This window comes from Scylla paramamosain, chromosome 16, assembly GCF_035594125.1.
Source record: "Scylla paramamosain isolate STU-SP2022 chromosome 16, ASM3559412v1, whole genome shotgun sequence".
Classification (NCBI taxonomy): domain Eukaryota; kingdom Metazoa; phylum Arthropoda; class Malacostraca; order Decapoda; family Portunidae; genus Scylla; species Scylla paramamosain.
The window spans coordinates 432,861-457,575 of record NC_087166.1 but is presented as its reverse complement, the minus strand read 5'-3'; the positions used below and the strand labels follow the sequence as shown (position 1 = coordinate 457,575).

At 36.4% G+C, this 24,715-nt stretch overlaps 2 protein-coding genes across 8 annotated transcripts in view; both read right to left on the bottom strand.

Annotated features, from left to right (window-relative positions):
* LOC135107859 (calcium channel flower-like) overlaps positions 1 to 8,639 on the bottom strand; it is a 28,076-nt gene extending 19,437 nt beyond the window's left edge. For 2 of the 4 annotated variants that reach the window (XR_010272021.1, XM_064018162.1), the window contains exons 1-4: positions 8,419 to 8,639; positions 7,245 to 7,317; positions 6,167 to 6,292; positions 4,469 to 4,576 (exon numbers count right to left, since the gene is read on the bottom strand). Coding sequence is in view for 3 of the 4 variants with exons in the window: in XM_064018162.1 (XP_063874232.1) it covers positions 4,469 to 4,576; positions 6,167 to 6,292; positions 7,245 to 7,317; positions 8,419 to 8,500 (389 nt within the window). In the remaining variant the exon portion in view is untranslated. The remainder of the gene's footprint in view (positions 1 to 4,468; positions 4,577 to 6,166; positions 6,293 to 7,244; positions 7,318 to 8,418) is intronic. The other 2 variants (XM_064018164.1, XM_064018163.1) reach the window with 2 other exon arrangements.
* A 2,833-nt stretch (positions 8,640 to 11,472) lies between these two features.
* On the bottom strand, positions 11,473 to 24,228 carry LOC135107858 (alkylated DNA repair protein alkB homolog 8-like). 4 transcript variants are annotated; one of them, XM_064018158.1, is made up of 12 exons: positions 24,098 to 24,226; positions 22,872 to 22,979; positions 21,730 to 21,874; positions 20,421 to 20,655; positions 19,395 to 19,532; positions 18,503 to 18,700; positions 17,183 to 17,387; positions 16,195 to 16,379; positions 15,938 to 16,098; positions 15,131 to 15,220; positions 14,356 to 14,505; positions 11,473 to 14,094 (listed from the first exon to the last, which is right to left on the bottom strand). In XM_064018158.1, exons 3-12 carry the CDS (start codon positions 21,844 to 21,846, stop codon positions 13,420 to 13,422), a joined length of 2,154 nt encoding a protein of 717 aa, XP_063874228.1. In that variant the 5' UTR covers positions 21,847 to 21,874; positions 22,872 to 22,979; positions 24,098 to 24,226; the 3' UTR covers positions 11,473 to 13,419. The 4 variants fall into 4 exon arrangements, with proteins under 4 accessions (XP_063874228.1, XP_063874229.1, XP_063874227.1 ...); XM_064018159.1 differs by lacking the exon at positions 20,421 to 20,655 and having other exon boundaries at positions 15,938 to 16,128; positions 24,098 to 24,228; XM_064018157.1 differs by lacking the exons at positions 22,872 to 22,979; positions 24,098 to 24,226 and having other exon boundaries at positions 15,938 to 16,128.
* Between the last annotated feature and the right edge of the window lie 487 nt (positions 24,229 to 24,715).

Sequence of the window (24,715 nt, the reverse complement as noted above, 5' to 3'; positions counted from 1 at the left end):
GCATTGTTTTTGGATTGATCATAAAATCATGAACTATTTATTTCTGAGTAAAACAATGTAACTTCATACTAACTGGTTTAAAGTGACAGTATGTAGCAGGCTACTGGACAATATACAAGGATATGAAAGAGTATTATCCTTCAGCACAAGTGTAAGAAAAAGTGAGCAGGGAAGACAGCAATATGGGACGTTGAAAGTGCCAGCACATTCTTTCTATTTTTTCTGCTCCTCTAGCCTCACTGACAGTTGATTTCATTCAATAAGTGCAGGGAGGGAACAATATGCAGAGGAGTATGTTTTCCTATAGTGTGTTAATGGATACCATTAAGTGTTTTTAATTAAGTTAACTGAACATGTAAACAAGTTAGAAGTTAGGAATAGGAATAGATTGCTCACTATCCATACTATTCTCCACAGTCACCACCACCACCACCACCACCACCTCTCTCCACATCCAGATTGGTAGCTTTCCTCTAGCACCTCACCCCTCCTGTATAACAAGAATTCAAAATCATTTGATATAGTTAAGTTCTCAAGGTTAATCTGGCTGAGTGGTGCAACAGGAATATTACCAGGTGTTACAAAACCATACTGTTCTTTGTATATAAGTAATGGAGGACAACAATGACAGTGGTAAGGGAGGCACCTCATTGCTACCAGAGTCTGACACAACAATTACTTATTCATACCACAAAACATTTCAGATGACCATATATATATCCCTTATTGTAAAAAATATATTGCCATAAAAATTAATAATAAGTTCTTTGAGCCAGCAGATGATGATTTGACATTTTACAGTCAGAAAGAGTGGCTGTGGCACAACACCACACTGGTAAAATGCCATCTGCCACGCTATTTCAAATGCATCAGATCCCAACTCGAGAATTAATACACTTTTGTAAAAACAAATTTATGATAAAATGAAATATTAATTTTGCTCACTGTTGATGCTATATGACACTAAATGCAGCCTTTGGTGTATTGATGACATCCATGAAATATACACGGTTTTCAGAGATTTTAAGTTTTCAGAAAAGTGGATGAAAAACTTGTGGACTTTCATAATAAAGTATTATGTACAAAGAAGGCACTATGCATAATTAAAATTTTCATCTTAGTAACTGACATCATTGCAATAAAGTAACAATTTTGTTTTCTTAGGGTTCTATTGAGGCAGAAGTTTCAAGTACATAGACATTAGACAATTCAAAATTAAAGATATACAAGATGAAAAGTAAACCAAAAGTGGTGAAATAGAATATATAGAATATATAGAATATAGAATGTCTTTGTAAGTCATGGTGATAGTCAAAGAACTTATTACTTTGGACTAACACACAATATGACTATCTTTTATGCTTTAATACCAGTATCCTTAAACATGTAAGACTAAAGTTTCTAATGAATCTCATAAGAGTTACGCTCTCTACCCAGTAAGCTGGTAAGGCTTACCTTCAGAACAACTACAACAAAATAGTTTTACAAGCAATAACATCTTGATAAACACACATTTTTGACACATCCATTTTAAAAAGAAAATTTTCTCCACATTTTCACAACAACAACAACAGGAGGAGGCAGTAGACACCTGCCGAAATGATAATTACTCCCAGTGAGGTCTAAAGCACTGTTCAGGGGGGTGCTGTGAACTTATCATTAAACCCAGCTGTGACCTCACTGAATGTTTCCCTTTGTATCTCGCAACACAAGGGGGCAGTCACAGCCTGCCCTCTAAAGACAACTCTCTTCCTCCACACAAAACTACAAGCACCTAATAACACACACACCCTTCACTCAAAAATTTTAAAATCATCATGGCGACTCCTACACCAGCCTCAGAGTCCCCATCTGGGGAGGGGACCATAAATGTCCCCAGGTCGGACTGCCTTTCTGTCGACGACCCTAAGTGTCTTGACACCCCCCTCAACTTTTTCTTCATTAACTTCTGCAGCATTCGCGGTCTAAGATCTAATTTTCAATCTGTAGAACACCACCTCTCCCCTTCTAAACCTCATCTTCTTTTCCTCACTGAAACTCAGGTGTCTGAGGCAACTGACAGTAGCCCCTTTTCTGTTCCCTCCTACTTTCTCTATCCTCATTTTCAATCCAAAGCTGGATGCTGCGTTTGTGTGTGCAATGACTTAACCTGCTCTCGTTTTCCACCATCTGGCTACGACTACAGAGTCACTCTCATACTAAATTTATCTGTGCTGTATACCTCTCACCTAACTCCTCTGACTATAAGAAATTCTTTGACTACTTAACTTCCAAAGTGGAGCACATTCTGACCCTCTTCCCTTTTGCAGAGATCTCCATTCTTGGAGACTTCAATGTTCACCACCAGCTTTGGCTTTCCTCTCCCTTCACTGACCATCCTGGTGAACTAACCTACAACTTTGCTATCCTCCATGACCTAGAGCAATTGGTGCAACACCCTGCTCGTATTCCTGACCGTCTTGGAGATACGCCCAACATTCTTGACCTTTTCCTGACCTCTAATCCTTCTGCTTATGCTGTCACCCTGGCCTAAACCCTCGGAAGGCTTATGGACCTGATGGGGTCCCTCCTATTGTTCTCCGAAACTGTGCCTCCGTGCTTGCACCTTGCCTAGTCAAACTCTTTCAGCTCTGACTGTCAACATCTACCTCTCCTTCTTGCTGGAAGTTTGCCTACATTCAACCTGTTCCTAAAAAGGGTGACCGTTCTAATCCCTCAAACTACCGTCCTATTGCTTTAATTTCCTGCCTATCTAAAGTTTTTGAATCTATCCTCAACAGGAAGATTCTTAAACATCTATCACTTCACAACCTTCTATCTGATTGCCAGTATGGGTTCCGTCAAGGCCGCTCTACTGGTGATCTTCTGGCTTTCCTTACTGAGTCTTGGTCATCCTCTTTTAGAGATTTTGGTGAAACTTTTGCTGTTGCCTTGGACATATCAAAAGCTTTTGATTGAGTTTGGCACAAAGCTTTGATTTCCAAACTACCCTCCTACGGTTTCTATCCATCTCTCTGTAACTTCATCTCAAGTTTCCTTTCTGACCGTTCTATTGCTGCTGTGGTAGACGGTCACTGTTCTTCTCCTAAATCTATTAACAGTGGTGTTCCTCAGGGTTCTGTCCTGTCACCCACTCTCTTCTTATTATTCATTAATGATCTTCTAAAGCAAACTTCTTGTCCTATCTACTCCTATGCTGATGATACCACCCTGCACTTTTCCACGTCTTTTCATAGACGTCCAACCCTTCAGGAGGTAAACATATCACCCAGGGAAGCCACAGAACGCTTGACTTCTGATCTTTCTAAAATTTCTGATTGGGGCAGAGCAAATTTGGTATTCAATGCCTCAAAAACTCAATTCCTCCATCTATCAACTCGACACAACCTTCCAGACAACTATCCCCTCTTCTTCAATGACACTCAACTGACCCCCTCTTCTACACTGAACATCCTCTGTCTGTCCTTTACTTATAATCTGAACTGGAAACTTCACATCTCATCTCTAACTAAAACAGCTTCTATGAAGTTAGGTGTTCTGAGACGTCTCCGCCAGTTTTTCTCACCCCCCCAGCTGCTAACTCTGTACAAGGGCCTTATCCGTCCATGTATGGAGTATGCTTCACATGTCTGGGGGGGTTCCACTCATACTGCTCTTCTAGACAGGGTGAAATCAAAAGCTTTTCGTCTCATCAACTCCTCTCCTCTAACTGACTGTCTTCAGCCTCTCTCTCACCGCCACAATGTTGCATATCTAGCTGTCTTCTACCACTATTTTCATGCTAACTGCTCTTCTGATCTTGCTAACTGCATGCCTCCCCTCCTTCCGCAGCCTTGCTGCACAAGACTTTCTTCTCTCACCCCTATTCTGTCCACCTCTCTAACACAGGAGTTAACCAGTATTTTCAATCATTCATCCCTTTCTCTGGTAAACTCTGGAACTTCCTACCTGCTTCTGTATTTCCACCTTCCTATGACTTGAATTCCTTCAAGAAGGAGGTTTCAAGACACTTATTCATCAATTTTTAACCACTGCTTTGACCCTTTTATGGGACTGGCATTTCAGTGGGCATATTTTTTTTATTGGATTTTTGTTGCCCTTGGCCATTGTTCTTCCTACATAAAAAAAAGAAAAAAATCAGATGCTTCATTATTCTGAAGAAAAAATCAATTACAAAAAAAATCTTTTGTCAAACTATTAACAAACCTGCTCAAGTGACCTGAAAAATCTTCATACAACTGAATCTCAAATTCTGTAAATTACATGAACATGATTATTCTTCTACAAATACCATATGGCTGGAAGTGAACATTTGCCACACCCAGTATGAAGATGTCTGACTACAAGATTCTGCTGACTCTGACAAAAGAAACCCTGAGAAACATGTCTAGACAGAATTCTACAGATTCATGCACTGAAAGTTCCCAACAGGAAACAATGACAAAACACACTGCAACACACTACTTACTTTTTGCCGAGAGCCATGAGGCCGTACAACACTCCACAGAGGAAGATTAGCCCAGATCCAAGGATGATGGACACAGTGATGCACATAATGAAAGGAGGGATGGCCAGGCTGTGAAAAGACACGACTTGTTACTTTATTATTCTAATGAGAAATCATTATCAACTACAAATTAATAAATACTAAAAAAAAAGACAAATAAATAAGTAAAAAATAACATACAAGTGCCTCTCAGTTTATATGATAATAATGATTAGCAGGTGTCATGAAAAAAAAAAAGTGAGAAGAAAGGATGTCAGGAGATTTGACCTGTTAAATTGCACTATTTCATCCTTAATTCTACTTATATATGTAAACGTAAATGAATAATACTAATCCCTACACTTTATCCTTCTTTCTTTATCCTAACTTTAAATATAAAGGCTAAAATAACAGAAATGCAGAAGGAAAAACTGGAAAAAATTTCCTTAATATTTTCATATATATGTATAGCATGAATGAACACTTGGGCTGGATCATGATAAAGTGAACAATGTGTAAATTCTACTAAATTTAATATATTTTAAATTGTGTTAAACTGAATTTGTGTAAAAAATCTTGTGTAAACCAAGTCATCCATATGTGAACACTGTATACGTATGTAGATATTTTTATACAAAGTGTCAGGACCCAACAGCAGAAATGTTTTATCCTTGCTGTGTCACATTTCTCTCCCACATCTCATATGATCAGCTAATTGGAAAAAATGAAGACGTGAGGGTAAATCTGTTGAGCCAGTGTGACTATGTCCACATTAACAACAACCATATATCTATGTAGAAAGTTGACTTTCCTACAAATACCCACACACACAATAAATAGTTACATATACTTACAGTAACCCCCCAACTTTCATGGCATCAGAGTTTTGTGATCCTCAACTTTTGCGCAGATTCTTAAATTCTTACTATCCCAACTTACATGCATTATTTCCTCAAGTTTCATGCTCTCGTCACATAAGAGGTCACACATTCATACCACTGGTGTTGCAAATAGCAAAAATAAATACATTTGTGCTATGTATTATATACTCATTTCCATGTACAGTTCACATACCTGTACATACAAATTCTTCATGTGGATAAACCACTTGTTAACCACAACACTAGTAACACTGGCTTGCATGTGAGAGAGAAGAAGAGGAAGGCTGGCAATGGTGCCACTGCATTGCAAAAAGACAAACAAATGAGAAGTGTCTGACTAATATGGTAGATGTAATGGTGCTGCACCAAAGAATCATTCCAGATGTAAGGACAAAACACACACACACACACACACACACACACACACACACACACACACACACACACACACACACACACACACACACACACACACACCTAAAATGGCTCATGTCATAAGCTATATTTTTTAAGTACTATGTGGGATGTAAACCTGAGAATAAAGTAAAATGTAGGAATCTAGTTCCATGCAGAAGAAATCAGATACAATTTTTCCACACTGAGTCCAGCAAACAATATACTTCCCTAAATCTTTCCTCATCCTGTTGCTCCACCACCACATATAACTTTTAGAGCCATCATTGAAATTTTAATACTGAGGGCACTGTACTCAGTGCAATGACACCTTCCTCATTTGTTAATTGCAATGAAAAGTTAATAATCATGAGCACCTCTCCAAAAGTACCACAGCTATACTTACACAACATAGAAGACAGATTTCTGCCAGTATGGACGAGTATCCACCCACATTGAGTAACGCTGTACGAATTCCACAAACATGCAACAACAAGGAGCCTCAGCAGATATCACGATGAAAGCTGCCACCCTGGAGAGAAGAATACAGGTTAGTCAGTTAAATCAATTCCTTAAACCCAAAGCCAAATTTCCTACAAGAAGTAAGGCAAAGAAAAAAGTCATAATGCAATAACAGAGGAAAAACTGGCTAAACAGGAAACAGAAGTTGAAGATTTTCCTTCCTAAAATAAATGACAGCCTACACCCCTTTATGGAGAATATCAGCCTGGTGTAAAGGTAGAAGCCAAAAGGTCTGTGAAGGCCTACAGAATTATTTAAATAAGATATATGAATGAAGTAAAAAATAGGAAATGTTACTTAATGTAGGTAAGTAAATTGAAAGAGGTGGAAAATGGGCAAACTATACCTTTATGGACATATATGGTGAGAAATTATAAAATATCAAGAATAAAGGAAGAAAACTATTGTATTTGATAGCACTGATACATGAAAACTTGCCATCAGAGAAGCAAATAAAGAAGATACTTTGAGAACAATGTGAAATGCTGAGGAGCACATGACATTTTGGATGAGAATGTAAAGAAGAAAATAACTGTCACAATCTTGAAACTGAAGCTGAAATATGACGGGCAAGTGAAACAAATGGAAAGAGAGCAAAGAATGATAATTTAGAGTAAAAAAACTCACATATGAATAAATATTAAAGCAAATTTAACAACTGATGCTTGGAGAAATGGTAGAGAGAAAAACATTTATAATTAAATCAATAAACAAATTAAGTTGGTGGAGTTGTGTATATAAAGATCTATTACTCAAGGGACACAGAAAGCCTACGTAAAAATGACTTCAAGTGATAACAGCAGCGAAGAATGTGAGTCAAGTGAAGGAAGGACCACATAAGTAAATATAAATCACACAATTGTAACAAGAGGCCAATTATACTAAAATTCGGTAGAAACAACTTGAAAAACACACACACACACACACACACACACACCATGGAAAATGCAGACTTTACTCACATTTGCCATATTCCAGCTACAACACAGAAGGCAGATAAGGTGATGCAGTTGAACAGCCCCAGGCCCAGAGCAACTGTTGAGGAAAAGTGTAAAGAACTGAAGGGGCTACTCCACATCAGGCATCATTGCCTCAAGCAATCAAACACTGTTATGGCTAAAGGAAGGAATGTATATATATATATATATATATATATATATATATATATATATATATATATATATATATATATATATATATATATATATATATATTTTTTTTTTTTTTTTTTTTTTTTTGAAAATCACTACATATTCTGAGTTAATACTAGAGCTCAAAATATACTGACACCACCAGAGATGAAAAACAACAACAAATGAGATTTATTCGCAGGAACAGGCTAACTATTATAGCACACAGGAAGGTAAGTAAATAAATTACTTGGGTAAGAATTATTTAATTTTTCAGTGGCAAGTGTAAATATATCATCCATATTATCAAAGTCAATAAGCAGAATTCCTTTATGTACAGTACATATAATTAAAAAATAAAATTCCATGCTGTTGTGTATATACCAAGCAAATTCATCGTTCCTCAACCAATCTAAAATTTGTTCCCAAAACTAGTTCATGAACCAATTTGTTCATGAAGTGGGATGTTCGTGAGCTGAGTGTTTGAGGTTCTACTGTATATATATATATATATATATATATATATATATATATATATATATATATATATATATATATATATATATATATATGATTTGTTAAAGATTAGTAAAAAATATTAAGAACCACAAAAGCAAAAACTGCAACCTAATATAAACTGACATATTAAACCCACAGACTATGATACCGTGGCAGGTCACACTACTTTTTTTTTTCTAAGAAGCAAGTTGCCTGCCAAAGTCAAGAGGGTGGTCAGGTTTGGCGACGTCTAGTCTACATGGTGATTAAAACTTATTATCTTCTCTACCTAAATTATAATTTTGACCCATTTCTTCTCAGGAAAATATGTTCTTAGAAACAAACAATAAATGTAACAAAGAGAGTGGCAATTTGTTATGTAATACGACAAATGAAAACATAACTAAAATTTTTTTTAAAAAATAATAATAATAACGATCCTAGTATAATGGTAAACAAGTGATGTGCACAGCAAGAAACCCAAACAACTGTTCAATATTGAACTTACTAACGCCTCCCCCGCAGCCAACTCCGCGGGCTAGGTATTTCTGCCACCATGGTAATTCTGCTTGTTGTCCTCCGCTTGCCATTTTCAACGACTAGACGGCCACACTCGGTGAAAAAAAACGACGGCTACGAGGAGCAGGACCGAGCAAAGGACCGTGGGTGGTGACAGCTGACAACACTGCTCCGTTCGCTGCTGGCTGCTAGCTGCTCACTCTTAGCATCGGTGCTCAAGTTGGTTTCTTCCAGTTCTTCCCTCTATGAGAGTTTTGTTTCTTTCTTTTCCTTTCCTTCACTTTTTATTTTACAATACAGAAATGTACGTTTTTTAATGTTTATTTTAGCATTTTTTTTTTTTTTTTATCTATCCTCTAGTGCTGCCGTATTTGCCTGTTTATTTATTTATTTATTTATTATGAATCCTTACTAACTACCTGCTGCTTCACTGGATAGGTTGGACAGTAATGACCGTCTTGAAGACCTGCGGAAATGCCCCACGACTGCTAGAAAGTGAAATGATTTAATACAAGAGAATGAGTGAGAGGAGAGGATAATAAGTCCTATTAAGTTAGTTGTACGTATGCTTTTCATATTATTGTAATTCTTAATACTACTTCACATCTCTCTCTCTCTCTCTCTCTCTCTCTCTCTCTTAGCTGAATAGATAGTTGTAATTATCTACAAATCTCGCTTTTCAGAGGTTACCTAAGTTGCATTAAGTGATGCAAGAAGTCATCCGGTAGACGCCAGTTTCCTTAAATCTATGGCTGTCAACATATCTGACAGAACACATCTGATGAGAAGCTTTTTAATATTCTTGGTATTGACCATGAACCACGTCATTAAAGTTGTTATGCCTCATATAGGAAAAACCTTGCCTTCTATTTCAGCTACACACACAGATTCTTTGAGAGCGACATGAACACAGTGACAGAAGGGTCTCACAGGGTGTTAATATTAGAACCACTTGTGAAAAAAAAAAGTATCAATTTGCCACCAATATATATAAAACTGTGGTGGATTAAACAATTTGTCGAGGCAGTGAAGCATGAAACTAGCATTCCAATATCTCAGGAAAAAATTTTCCAAAATAAGTGATGTAAAAGTTAATGGAGGCATATTTGTGGGACCGCAAATTCGTGAACTCATGCAGGACAATGAATTTCAAGCAACGATGGATGAAACTGAGTCATATATATATATATATATATATATATATATATATATATATATATATATATATATATATATATATATATATATATATATATATATATATATATATATATATATATATATATATATATATATATATATATATATATATATATATATATATATTTACTTTGTGCACTAGAAGAGCTTTTATTGGTGGTTGCAAACAAATTGATGATCATGTGATTGAACCGCAATATCTTTTATCTACTGTATACAAAGATACGCAGTTAGATAAATGACTGGGGAAAACATTCGCTGTACCATTGATCCTCGTAATTTTGATGCCTATACTGCATGTAATACTTCTTAAACCTGTTTGAGGATATGAGACCGATATATATATATATATATATATATATATATATATATATATATATATATATATATATATATATATATATATATATATATATATATATATATATATATATATATATATATATATATATGGATTGTCAAAATTTCATTACATTAATCATCTAACAAATAGATTTAACCAGAGTATGAAATGACGCTTTGTATTAGTGTATGTGCATTCATGTGTCTTATCATTACTATTATTATTATTATTAGTAGTAGTAGTATGTATTGTCAATAATAATAATAATAAAAATAATAATAATAATATGAGCAATAATGAACGGATGGGTTTCGTTAGCTCAGGTCCGTATTGCAGAGAAAATTCCTCGATTTATATTGCCCATCTTCTTATTTACTGTCTAGATTTTCTTAGAAAAAGAATAAATTAATTTATCATGTTTGTATCTGAATTTTCTTTGTCGAGACAGGAAATTATGTCTAATATACTCTTAAATCTCAAGATACTGGCGGGCATCCCCCGGATCCAAGTATTAGCCACAAATAAATAAATATATAAATAAATAAAATAACGAAAAAAAATAAATAAAATAAAAATAAATAAATAATTAAATAAATAAAATAAATTAATTAATAAGTAAATAAAATAAATAAATAAATACATAAAAAAGTAAATAAAATAAATAAATAAATAAAAATAAATAAATAAAATAAATAAATAAATAGAGACAGATGAGCACCAAGGCCATGTACAGTTAGTTTATGCCCCCATCTTATCCTTTCCTTTACAAAATTACACACAACAGTATCTATATACCAGGCCAGCAATCCCTCATAAATGTGTCCCAGACAAGGCACCACACACACACACACACACACATCATTCACATTCGTAGCCCTGCTGGTCCCCAGTGGAAAGGGAGAGTCTTGTGATCCACTGTATTACACCTCAAGAATCCAGGCACAGCACAGCTGGCCACACACATTCACTCCATAGGGAAGTACCTCCCATTTATTGTAAACTCAGGATTGGAGAAGGTGCAGAGTAGGGAACAACAGTATCACCATGATATAAAATAATACTGGTAAAAAATTCAGTCATGGAATAAAATTGAATTATAAAATGATACTGACAAAATTTAATATCTATATAAATAAGATTTAATTCATAGTTTCGTGACCGCACCAATCTAGGGCTTGCACATTATAAATCTGTTGCTAGTGGGTAAGCAGGTTGGTGTATGAGGAAGTAGTAGTGGGGATGATAGTTGTGAATGGGTAGTGTGGGCAGGTGTATGAGATAGTAGTGGAGGGATGAGGAGAAACTGAAATTACTTTGGAAAAAAAATACATAAAATAAATAAGTAAATAAAGGATTCAGTTAACAGAACATGAAGCTATTATATCTGCACAAAATGCTGTCACTGGAACATTAAGAAGCCAACTGAAAAAAGAATATGCTTGATTCTTAATTAATTTCTGGTGCATATTTCAATAACTTGAGTGATTTTATACAAATATCTATTTATCAATGTTTAATTTCACATTCTCACAACTGTTATGAATACCCTTATTCTACTCAGGCTACAGAGTACATGAGAGTTACCTGACAACCTTCTGTGCATCAGTGCACATACACATGGACACCTGTGCACACACACACACTATGTAAACAGGCTGGCATATATACATAACACTTTCAAGTACACACACACACACACACACACACACACACACACACACACACACACACACACACACACACACACACACACACACACACACACACACAAGGTGAGCAAATTAACAACTGAACATAAAATGACTAGATTAAAGTAGCCACTCAGACAACAATCAGTATATAATTGGTTATGTTTTATAATCACAAAAGATACAATAACAACATATAATAATATACATATGCAGTTCAATGCATGCTTGCATACTTAAGAGAAAAAAAAGACTATTGATATAATGCATTTAGCTGCTGAACATTAGCATTTTACAGTCCATCAACAAAATGCAATGGAAATCACTTGAATCTCACTTAGCTGAGCAGCAATCCATGGCAGAGGTGGTTACAAAATGTGAAATGAGAATAGAAATATTAATGAACTATCTAACTTTTCCTACAAATCAAAATGCAAAGCTACAAAAGGAATAATCTCTGGCTCCGACAGTCACATTGCTTGAGCATTTGACAAAATTGCTGGGAGACTGGAAATGCTGCACTTCTTTATTTAGTCACTAGTTTTGCAAATATTTCTACAAGTTACTTGTATAAAAATGCTAAAAATGGTTTCAGGCTACACTGTACAAGGATGGCAGTGCTGTTTGGCAGTGAAGAGTGAATTGATTAAGCCTAGTTATCACAACAGGATAAAAATGTATGAAAATGTGGGTTTCTTGCTATTTGTATGTTTCATAATCAGTGCTGAAGCTCACAGTTGAAGGCATAATGTTGTATTGAGCCAAAAAATACACCAATTTGATTCTGCAAAATGTATCATAGATCTCCTAGTACTTAGAGAGTCATCATCTCACACACACTGTAGAATACTTTGACAGTTGCTTTGTGTGCGGGTGTCCTTTTGGACTTGAGGTTGTCCTTGAATGGATAGAAACATGACAGCTTTGTCACTTCTAGGATGTCACACATCTGGCCTTCAGTAATGTTTGTACACACTGGGAAGGCAAGTGTGCATCAGCTTCACTTCACAGCAAAATACAGTAATCTAAAATTCAATGTTTCCTTTTTTTGGAAAAACACTGGAATACCTTGGAGTGCTGCTTATTACAAGACCAGACATACTTCACTGTCAATTGTTTTAATTGTTAGGAGTTTTACTGCATTACTCCAATTCAAGCTACCAATTATAAGCCTGAGTTTCATTCTCTCTTTATAACTGTTCTATAGCAAGTGTGGATATTCAGAGCATGATCAACATGCTGCTGGTATAGTTTACTACCTAGGTATCTATCTATATTACTAAGAGTGCAAAGTCTGTCCGTCAGTTTCACATTTTCCGAGCAATGAAGTTGAACTGGAGATAAAAGCAATATCATCCAAAGCAGAATGGCAGAGAATCTATATGTAAAAATTACAAATTTTCAAAAATCCTGACTATTAAAAGTTACCAGAAAAAGAAAACTACACTTCATGAGGCATCGTGTGTCTAATGGTGGAAACATAACATTTTCTTTGAGTAGTGAAATCCCTACTATTTTCCTCCAGTGCAGTTTATGCAGTATTACATCATAAAGAATCTTACTATGATGATCTCTTCCATGAAGGAACTTCCTGCATGGAGAAACCAAAATATCTCCTTCCGGTCATAAGTTCACTGCTTACTGTAATTTTCACTTTCTTCATGATTTCCTTCTCACTTATGATCTTAACTGTTTATGGTATATATGTTATAAAAGCAGTTTTATATTACATATGTGTAAAAACAAAACATGGTTGTTTTCAACTTGATTTTTGAAATATAATACACCAATTACCTTCATCATAGTAAGATTTAATAACCTTGACATTTAGTTGACTGCACAATGATTCTAGTTCTCCTTGTTTAAAGACATGATAGTACCTGTGGAAGACTTGGTCTGGTCTGGTTTCAGCACAGACAATTTTTTTCCTGGACTTGGAGTGACAATTATCACATCTCACATTCTCTTGTGAAGCTAGGACATCACAACTGTTTGTAATTTGTAGTGAGTCAACTGTTGGTTCACTACTCTGGGTCCTGTTACTTCTGGAGCCATGAACCATACCACAGCCTCTGTCACATCTCCTCCTCTCACACCTTGACTCGTTTTTCTTAGGAGGTTTCAGTTTCCATGGCACTAACATATCCTGCTGCATAAATTCAGTGCGGTTGACATGGACTGGAAGAGAGGTGGCTCCAGACCTAACCATCTCAACTTTTTGAAGACATCTATCATGATGGTAATTAGGCAATGCCTTTTCTTCGCTGTTCTGATCCTTGATCATCTCCGCAGCAACACTGCCTTCCTTGTTCTGCTTGAGGTAAGTTGACTTCTTTTCCCCACGCCGCTGCTCCATAGCCCACACATAGATCAGGCCACGTCCTCCCACGTTCAGCACTCTCACCATCTCCCTAACAGCAGCAAGCCGCCGTTTCTGAGGGCACACATAGCTTCTTCTAATACAATGCCTTGAAACAAACTTGCAAAGGCCTACCTATACTTTCATGAATGTCAGACATCAATACAATGCTTCAAGCCTCCTAGTTAAGTAATAAAGTTACCAAATTAATGATCGAGAACTATCACATTCTCTTAAAATAATTAATATACAAAAACCACAGTACTAAATGAGCAAATAAGATTCTCATCTAATGGTTCTAATTCTATGGTGTATACAGAGCCAAGGAATACTTACTTCAGTTGCAAGATGGTGAATTACAGCAATACACACAGCTGCATCAAATACAGAATCCCGGTATGGCAACTGGAGGCAATTGCTGGTCAAAACTTCAAAACCTTGATTGTTACAGATTTTCATCAACTCAAAGCTTGTATCACAACCCACCTGGAAGTAAAGTGATGGTCTAATGTTCTAGCCACTTATAGGCATACTTACAAATCAAAGACTGATTTGTTTTACACTAAAAACACTTGAGTAGAGCAAATGGAGAGGTGAAATATCAAACAAATATAAGGCTCCAGTAGAAATCTCCTCTTGTGTATAGCACAGGCTGGCATGAAGGGACAACAATTGTCCTCCTTATTAGAGCAACTCAAGTTTGTGTGTGTATTACAATGGTGGGCAGGACCATAGCACAGACTGCTGCTGAACAGAACAAAGTAGCCCAACAGGCATTCTTGCCTCTATATAGAGTGACTGGAAGGATAGTGTGTGCATTTGTATGTGTTATGGTGCTGAGTGAGGCAGCTCAATGAGCTGTCAGTGAAGAAGACAGAGCATTACACTTGGATGCCTGTAACTGTGTCATGAGCGAATTTTGATGACAAGAAGGAGAAGACCCTCCCTTCCTTTAACAGGATTAAGGCAATTAGTCAATGCAAATGAAATGTATTTATTATCTTCAGGATGATCAATCGCTGTGTTATGAATAATACATCCACCTGTCGTTGGTTAGCACAACAAAGTGGAAGGATGGGAAATCATCATAAACTTATGGGAAATTTCATACCTGGAACACCTGCTTGTTGTGTCCCATGTACTTGCCATTGCCACAACCAACATCCAACAGTAGTGAGCCTTGGGGCAGGGACAATACAAACTGTAGAAGTACAAGGCAGTCTGTTACATCTCATACCACTCAGACTGACAACAAAGAACTAATGTACCATATATCTCAGTGCTCATTTTAAAACTCAACACTAACATGATGCTTCTCAATATATGAAATGTCAGTTCACAACAGACAGTGTGCTGATCAATTGCTATACGAATCAAACACCACCAGGAGAAAAAAAAAAAAAAAATAAATAAATAAATAAATAAATAAATAAATAAAAAATGATAATAATAATAATTAATAATATATATATATATATATATATATATATATATATATATATATATATATATATATATATATATATATATATATATATATATATATATATATATATATCAAGGAGTGGGAATGGGTGTATGTCTATTGCATTCAAGTAGTACAATAAAAACATTTTCATCCCATTTACTGAGTGAGGCAAGTGGGTGTACGATTAATACAGTAATGAAACAAGGTCAGAAATTTACTTTTTTTGCAATATGCCTAGAAATATTAATGATAAATAATGAAAGCAATTGATAAGATATATAGTGGATGAGAACAGATGAGCAAAGCACATTAAATATTTATAACTATAAGGCATATTGGGAAGATCAAACAAGATATAGTGTGTCCTGATGATAGACCTTAGAACCATAATACTGATGATGGTGATGATAATAATGTTATTGACTGTAGTCTGGCAATGAATAGCCTTACCTCCAGAACCTGTGGCCAAGGCTTGTGGCGAGTGACACTGAAGTGCTCTGCTATCTGGTCATACACCTGCAGCACATGTTCCCTCTCAATCCGAGCAGCTGATCTGTCATTGGGCAGGTCACAGGGGGAGGTGCTCCGCTTACTTTCACCCTTGCTGGAGTCTGATGGGAAGGAGCATGTCACTGATACCTCTTTACTATTGGTAGCTTACAGGACTTAGCTCTTTTTCATTACAATTTCCATAATGTACCACTCACTCTTCTGCTCCTTGCCATAAGAATCACACACACTGGCATTCTGGCAGGAACATTCCCCGTGCCGAATCTTCCTGAAGGTGAAGGAGATGCGTTCCTGGCGTGGCAGCAGTTGGAGCCCCGTGACACTATTCCTACTGGCCACTACATCTGTCATGCGTGGACAGATGCCATGTGACCACTCATATCTGTATAAGGAAAGAATGTGTGACAATGGCAAGAGTAAGCACAATGAAATTGATGATGATGAATGAATTGCAGCAGCATTCACTTCTGCCTCTCTGTGCCACAAGCCATGCTTTCATTCCTTTATCTTTGACATTTCTGTTAGTTACACTCATAAGGCTAAGTTTTCAGTGTAAGATAATCCAAACATACAAAATGAACAAAGGACGTAATTGATTAGTACATAAAGGTTAATGATATAAAGAAAAAGGTAGCAGATGCTAGGGTTATAAGATCTATACTTGAGGGATCAGGCTATTTGTGTTGATGAAAAAGAAGATGCATAAATTGGACTTTAAAAGATAAGAAGAAAACTGATTAGAAAGTGTTGTCTCCCTTTGGGGCATCATGGAAGCAATGAATAATTCAAATGAAGGCAAGATGACTTAGCAATAAGAGGCCATATCCAAGGATGAAGCCTCTGAGACGATACACACAGCAAGTCTGGCATCACCAATCCAGTTAAGATAATCACCAATATCACAAGGGATTTTTTGACAATCTTGATTGTTGTCACTATTCATGTGAATGGCTAAATGATGAAGAAATAAACTCTCTCTTCACCTTCCTTTGCGTATCACTTAGGATGTGACATACACCATTTTGAATCTCTTCAAGGAAGCACACACTCATGCACACACTTTCACGTTCAGATGAACACACATGCAAAAAAAAAGGATTCCTAGCTTTCTATTCCTGATGGAGAGGCAAGGTGACAACTCCTCAGCTTACATGCCATATATACCTATGTCATTATAAGTCTCACCTTGCTGGGCCAGTCATAACACAAAGTGATCTTGGGGGGAGATATACCACATAGTGAGGTGGCTTGTCTCTGCTTCCTTCAATAGTACTGCTGTTGCTACCACTACCACCAACATAACGAAAATCCATGTTAACACCACCTCCAAGGCTGAGGGAAAGCAACTCGTCCGTGAAGGAGCTGTGAGTGTCAACGTGGGGTGGGATGCCTGGTATTGGGAAAAGTATACATTAAACAGTACAGGTGTCTTTATGAGGTGAGTATGTACATGTGTGTGTGTGTGTGTGTGTGTTTGACATACAGGAAGCTGTCCTATTTTGTATGTTATATCACAGACCATAACAAAAACATTCTGCTTCTTTCATTTCTTTCAGTCAATAATTTGGTAGGAAGATTAAGTCAACTTGATTATTGATGAAAGAAGTTGAGCAATCAGCAGCCTAGAACACTGCACAGCCAGTGTTAGCATGTTAATATAAGCCAGTGGTCCTCAAGCTTTGATGCTTAGTAGCACATTAAAGGTACTACATCTTGGAGTTTGATGGTACACCAACCCTGTAGTAAATTATAGTGCAGACCTACTAACAAGCACAAATTTAAGAACATTTACCTAACTTGGAAAATTAGGCAGCATGATTTGGTGAGTGAACAGTGCACAAATGCAGCATGGTACACAATTTGAGAATCACTGGAACAAGCACAGGAAGCAAACAGTTTTTTTGTCATAGTCTGTGATGTTGCTTGTAGTATCCAGTTTTTTCTTATTCATGAATACTTAATCCTTAAGATTATTTAAAGCTTTTGTGCCGTTATGGTAAAAACAGTTTCTTTATATCTCTCCTACAAGTGGTCCTCTTCAGCTTCCTTCCTTATCCTCTTCATCCCTTTCATTCCACACACACACACACACACACACACACACACACACACACACACACACACACACACACATCCTCTCTATCTAGCTGGACTCCCTATATCACTCTAAACACTACAACTAAGTCTCTTTTCTCCCTTCTTATTTCTAAGGTTGGTAGCTGCAGCTGCAGCCTGTTCTTTAACAATGTGTAATAATAAAGTAGTAGTAGTAGTAGTAGTAGTAGTAGTAGTAGTAGTAATAATAATTAATAATAATAATAATAATAATAATAATAATAATAATAATAATAATAATAATAATAATAACAATAATAATAATATAGTTATATAGGTCTGCTTAAATTTTGCAAATTTCTACTGAAAAAAAAAAAAAAAAAAAAAAAAAAAAAAAAAAAAAAACCCTGAACATTTTTACACAGATGAACTTAGTAGTGTAAAGCTCACCTTGCCCAGGTAAATATCTGTTGATGGTAAGCTGGTCAGGCAGGGATGGCATGCAACCTCGGTCCACAATTCTCCTAAGCAAAAAGTCAATGGCTGGAGGCATTCCCTGGGGCAGCGGTTGCCTCTTATCCACACAGTTGGTGCTATACTGGAACTCATAACCAAAATGACGAACCTGACGGTGTTTCAAGACACTTCCTGTAGGGGTAGAGGCATCACATTGATTTTTTTTCAAATTTAATTTTGTTCCTACTTCTCTACCTCACCATCTATCTCTCTGATGCCTTGCTCACTTTGGAGGCATCCTTTAAGGAGAAGGCTAAGGCAGAGGAGCCTCCACCTCTTTCTGTCATAGCAATCCCTTCTTGCTTGCTCAAGCACTTGGCCTCTACTAACAACTCTTTCACATATGATATACTCCTTTATCCTATCCTTTGTTTTTCCAAGTGGCTTTCCCTCCCACTAGCACCTTCAAATTTGCTTTCTTTACTAACTCATCAATCTTCATCCTCTCAATATGACCACATTATCTCATTATGTTCCTCTTCACATATTCCAACACTCACAATTTGTGCCATTTGTATAGATGCTCATACTACAACTTTCATATGCATCCCCACAGCTCTCATCTTCCCATCTTGTCACTCCACATGCCATATGCACACTTAATCATTCACCTCCTCCTCTGTCTTCTTGTATCACCATCTCACACATGCCTACAGCTAGCACACTCATCCTATGAGGTATCCTATAATCATGCACATCCACTTCTCTCCTCTCAAACACCATCTACAATTACATAGAATCACATGATCTTCATTTGACTATCAATAAATAATACCTAAGATTCATCTGCCTACTGACCCAAACAGCCCTAAGAGGTTTGCCCCACCTTGAGCTGTAGAGGATGGTGAGGCACCCCAGTCAACCAGGTTCATCAGCAGCAGCTCCTCCTTTGGAGAGACAAAATCTTCCAGGACTGACAGGCCAGGTGGGAACCTAAATTTGATGGGTGAAGGGTCCATTGGTACTGTCAAAGAAATAGTACTGGTTAAGCCAAATAAGCTGGAAAAGAAAGCTGACCCTATAATTCCTACAAGCAGGAGTTAATATACATGACAAATTTTCATAAAAAAGTTATGCAGGTGTTAATATAAATATGAAAAATAATGTGTCCTTAATTACAGTAAATATTTTAGTCTTTATATTATTATTTTTTGTTTTAGTTTTTATTAAGCTTGACTGGAGAAAAGGTTCTCTGTCCAAGAAAGTAACAATTAATATCAGTAAAATGCCACTACAGGCAATAAATCCACATGTTGGCTTATATTACTTACTAAATTGTAGCTTGATCAATTTATTAGTTTATAAGTTGTGATGAATTTGTTCATGGACATTGCAAATCCAGATTCGACATGCTCAATTCTGTACACATGAAGGGCACATGTCACATACCAAGTTTCAATTGAAAAACCATATGTAAGGCACCCTTCTACTTTTAGTAAGTTACCCATCAACTCCACCCAGCAGAAGGAATGAAACCTACAAGTACATTACAAAAAAACTGAGAGTTGTGCTATCACATGGTGTGAGTCATTACAACTGGCCATCTGGTTCCAGAGATATTAGCTTGTGGATAGTGTAACAGGATGGACTGGGCAGCTCACATGCAAGATCCACCCACCTCATCATAATGAGGCAAACACGTATGGAGCCTTTCAAAATGATAAAGATGTTGTCAAAATAAGGTACAGATATGTAAGACACTGAAAGTGCTATTAGAACGAGATTAGATACTAAGATAAACTAAGAAAATAAACTCATCACACCAAGGTCTTGATTTACCAAGTATCTATAACATTCAATTGTCTATATAACTATTTCTCCATACATTATATAATTGACCTCATCTCCTCACCCTTGTCAACATAGGCCATGTACACAGGGGAGATGGACCCCTGCACTCCCAGGTGGCCATGAGCTGCCATCAGTACTGTCCTGGCCTGCTCAGGGGAAGTGAATGATGCAAAGCTGTACTGTTTTCCTGGTAAGAGCGTGAGGGCCTCTAGACCACATCCGACAGATGTGATTAGCTCTACTAAGGAAGACTCATCAGCATTTGTTGTCAGTCCAGCATTGCCTATAAAGATGTGCTGCAGAAGACAAATACATCTTAAAACAAAGAGGAAAAAAAGAAAAAAAAAATTATAATTTACCTAAAATATGTCACTACAGTAAAATCCCTCTTATCCGGCATCAACAGGACCGCTGACATGCCGGATACTTGAATAGAAGTGAAATTATGTCCACAATCACCACCCTACACTCACACATCTTACCATAACAAAGATCAGCTGATTTTAATCAGCAGCTGATCTGATCAGCTGCTTAAGTGTAAGCACAACACGCTTCCTCTTTTCTATAACTTTAGGCATGATGAAGGCGTCAGGCGATAAACAGTGCACACGTGGGACTGAGTCACTGAGTAAACACAGTGCAGTGGGCCGTGGGTGGCGCGAAGCAGTGCGCTCTGGTGGCAAGGGGACAAAGTATGCCTCGCGCGGGAGTTTTAATCGATTTTATGAGTACACATTGTTTTTTTTATTGATTTTAAGGCTCGGGGAAAAATGTGCCGGATACTCGAATGCCGGATGAGAGGGATTTTACTGTATAAGTATGAAAACACGGCCATTCTCTTTTCTTTTCCCCAACCGTGAGGCTTGTGCAACAGACTGTTTAGATTCACTCTTCAGCTATGCTCACATTCTACAAAGGGGTTTTCCTTCCTTTCTTTTTTAATAACCAGTCTCTATGAGTCCACTGTAAAATAAAGCTAACCTAATGAAGGGAGAAAGAGAGTGAGCCATACATCTTGTCATGCTGGCACTTTGATACTACTTTTTATGTTAAAGTAAGTTTTGGTTTAGTGTCTTTTTTTTCAATACCAACTACCTAATAAACTAGAAAGATTATTATACTTAACATTTTGGTAATATTTCAATTACTATTTGACTAACATAGTATCCTTGCTTTTTTACATCCTCCTTACTTGTCTGCAGCTGTATCTTTTGTAAACTGGTACATGGAACTACTCTGGCGTATGCCTTTCTTTAAATGCTCACAGGACAACATAATTAACATGCATTTTTTTCTGTGCTATTTACAATTACAGTAGTAAAATTTTTGCTCTTCTGTGACTTCTATACTCTTATATTGAGTTCCCTCACCTTGGTGGGATACTCTGATATGTGGATGTCTGGAAGATCCCTCTGAAGTATAGCAATACATCTTGTTATTTTCTTCTTCACCTTATTCCAGTCCCTTCTGCAGTTCTCCATGCTCATAACATGCAAACCACTGTTCTTCTCAAAACTGCATAAGAAAAATTTGATTGTATTCATTATAATACAATAGGTACAATTTCAGGTTAGAATAGATAATAAAATCTAAATACATGTGAATGGAAATGAATTATGGTAGATATAAAGTTCTGTCTTGGGTAAGAAATATGATTTTGGTTAACAAAACTTAAATGAATAACTCAGGGGTTATGGAAGGCTAGGAAGGGCCTGTATGGATTATGTCACATGATGAAATAATCTGTACATTACACCAAAATATACTAATAGCATGATTAAGAAAAATTTATAAGTAAATTTAATCATCTACAAATCATAAGATTAATTTCAAATGGGAAACAGTTTTTAAAGAGAAATATACTTTTGAGTTACAGAACATTGACTCCTTGTCTCCTATGTAAACATTTTCACGTTTTTTTATTTATTTTATTTTATTTTTTAACATTATTTCCCTTCACAGCCTTGTCCACAACTGCATTACTAAACAATCCATGGAAATCAATCATAAAGGATAACACCAAATTGCGACAGATTTCGTCATACAAAACGCAGGGAAACGAAAACTGAAAGAAAGAAAGATCACATGAGAGTGAACACTGACCATATCTTGTGGCATCACACCCTGGAGCGGCACAGAGGTAGCCGGTGCAACGCCTGGGTCAAAGGGTACATGGCCAGGGGAGGATTTTGACACCACTTCCCACAACAAAGAAATCGCGGATGTAACACAATATCTATGTCATTCATACGCGGTAATTGATGGCTAAGCTTGTGGCGAGCAAGGCACTGCTGCACCAAACCGTAATTCCCGCAGTGACACTGACATCTGCCTTCTTCAATACTTCTGCATCTCCATCAAATTAAAGGGCATGTTTCCTTGCTTATAACAAAGAAATCTGCAGCACTGGTGGTCGCATTCCAAACTTTAATGACATAAATAACACAGAAAGTTTGTATATAACACGACGCTGAGCCACAGGAAGATATATAATCAGTTTTCACAGAATTACCTTAAAACTCCATTTCACTTGGTTGTCCCTCCGAGGCCTCGCTGCACTGCGTCTTCGGCGCGTGTCACCACCTCGGCGCCGCAGCCACCACCACACCGCACTGCTTCACTGTCCAATAACATGTTTACATTACACTTTTTATAATGTACACTGAATAAGACAGTTGAAGTTATTTTAATTTCAAGGATCTTTAGCAAATACAAAGAAAACCGAAATGAAACATAATTTTGTTTACATGACATATATGTGGCATTAAAATTAAGCAAACACTATGGTTTGGGGTTAAATAACATCATAATCACAAATACTATGATTTGGGGTTAAATAACATCATAAGCAAAATCATTCTACACAATATGCAAAAAAAAAAAGAGAGAGAAAAAAAAGCTGTGGACAATGAGGTAAGTGATAAATTAAACTATCAACGAAAAAAAAAGAAAAAAAAAACACTAAATAGAATACTGACTTCTAGGATTTTCAAGGAGAGGGAAACAATAAAATCTGAGAACCTCTGATCTAAAAGAATAACATTCTCTCTCTCTCGAAACCAATATATCTTTACTTGAAAAAAAATAAATAAAATAAATAAATAAATAAGAGGTTATGCCTCTTCCTCCTCCTTCTCTTGAAAAGACCAGGTAGAGGTAAAACTGTTTGATATAGAAGCGTTCCCCATTCACACCAACTTCTGCCTCACAAACCGCAGTCTCCACAGCGTCTTGAGTGCGGCAGGCAATGTAAGTACAATATATATATATATATATATATATATATATATATATATATATATATATATATATATATATATATATATATATATATATATACCGGTACAGACTCAGTGCGATTCCCGCCATGGTGCGAGCCATCAATCAATAGTCCCTTCTAGATTAGACTTACCTTTAGGATTAATGTTAAGTATTTCCCCACCCCCCTCTGTACAAATTCAGCTTGTTAACTGCCTAAATAATAAACCGATTATTATTATTATTATTATTACACACACACACACACACACACATTTATTTTTAATTACTACTACTACTACTCCTACTACTATTAGTACTATTTCTATCACTAAAATAATGTTAAAAAGGAATGATAATTTATAAATGTTTACCCTTTAAATTCTCGAATTAGTTTTCTTTAAAAACATAAAAGAAAATGGAGTCAATGGTAATTTCACCTCAGGATTACTTACAGAGAAATACGAATAAAATACGCACGTATTTTGTTGTAAATTGTTATCGCCACTTTCTTGGGGCGATCAGTGCAGGATAATGAGACCCGTTTCACGCTGACTCGATGTATTGATTGAATCGGTCTTGTGTGTTTGGCCAATGATAACACGTCACTGTCTGGCATGCCGGGAAACACAATTGTAGTATAGTTTTCGTATAGTTTTTTAGTATAGTATAGTATAGTATATATATATATATATATATATATATATATATATATATATATATATATATATATATATATATATATATATATATATATATATATATATATATATATATATATCATTAATGTCCTTAGGGATTACGGTACTTTAGAATAGTTTAGGTTAGGGATCAGGGAAGAGCAGGTTGGGGAGGAAATGGAGGCAGGGGCTGGCTTGTCTTGGAGTAGTGAGGCGAACACACACATACGCACACACACACACACACACACACACACACACACACACACACACACACACACACACACACACATGAACAACATACATGTATGTAGTAGGAGTAGTAGTAGTAGTAATTAAAAATAAATGTGTGTGTGTGTGTGTGTGTGTGTGTGTGTGTGTGATGTATGTTATTCATGTGTGTGTGTGTGTGTGTGTG

What these genes read in the sequence shown, in the direction of transcription:
- LOC135107858 (XM_064018157.1), bottom strand. Translation starts at nt 21,846, where the DNA reads ATGAGCATGGAGAACTGCAGAAGGGACTGGAATAAGGTGAAGAAGAAA. An exon ending in CATGGCCTATGTTGACAAGG is followed by an intron (nt 19,533 to 20,420) that starts GTGAGGAGATGA and finishes TTTCTTTGACAG; the next exon opens with TACCAATGGACCCTTCACCC. An exon ending in CTTGGCCACAGGTTCTGGAG is followed by an intron (nt 15,221 to 15,937) that starts GTAAGGCTATTC and finishes GTACTTCTACAG; the next exon opens with TTTGTATTGTCCCTGCCCCA.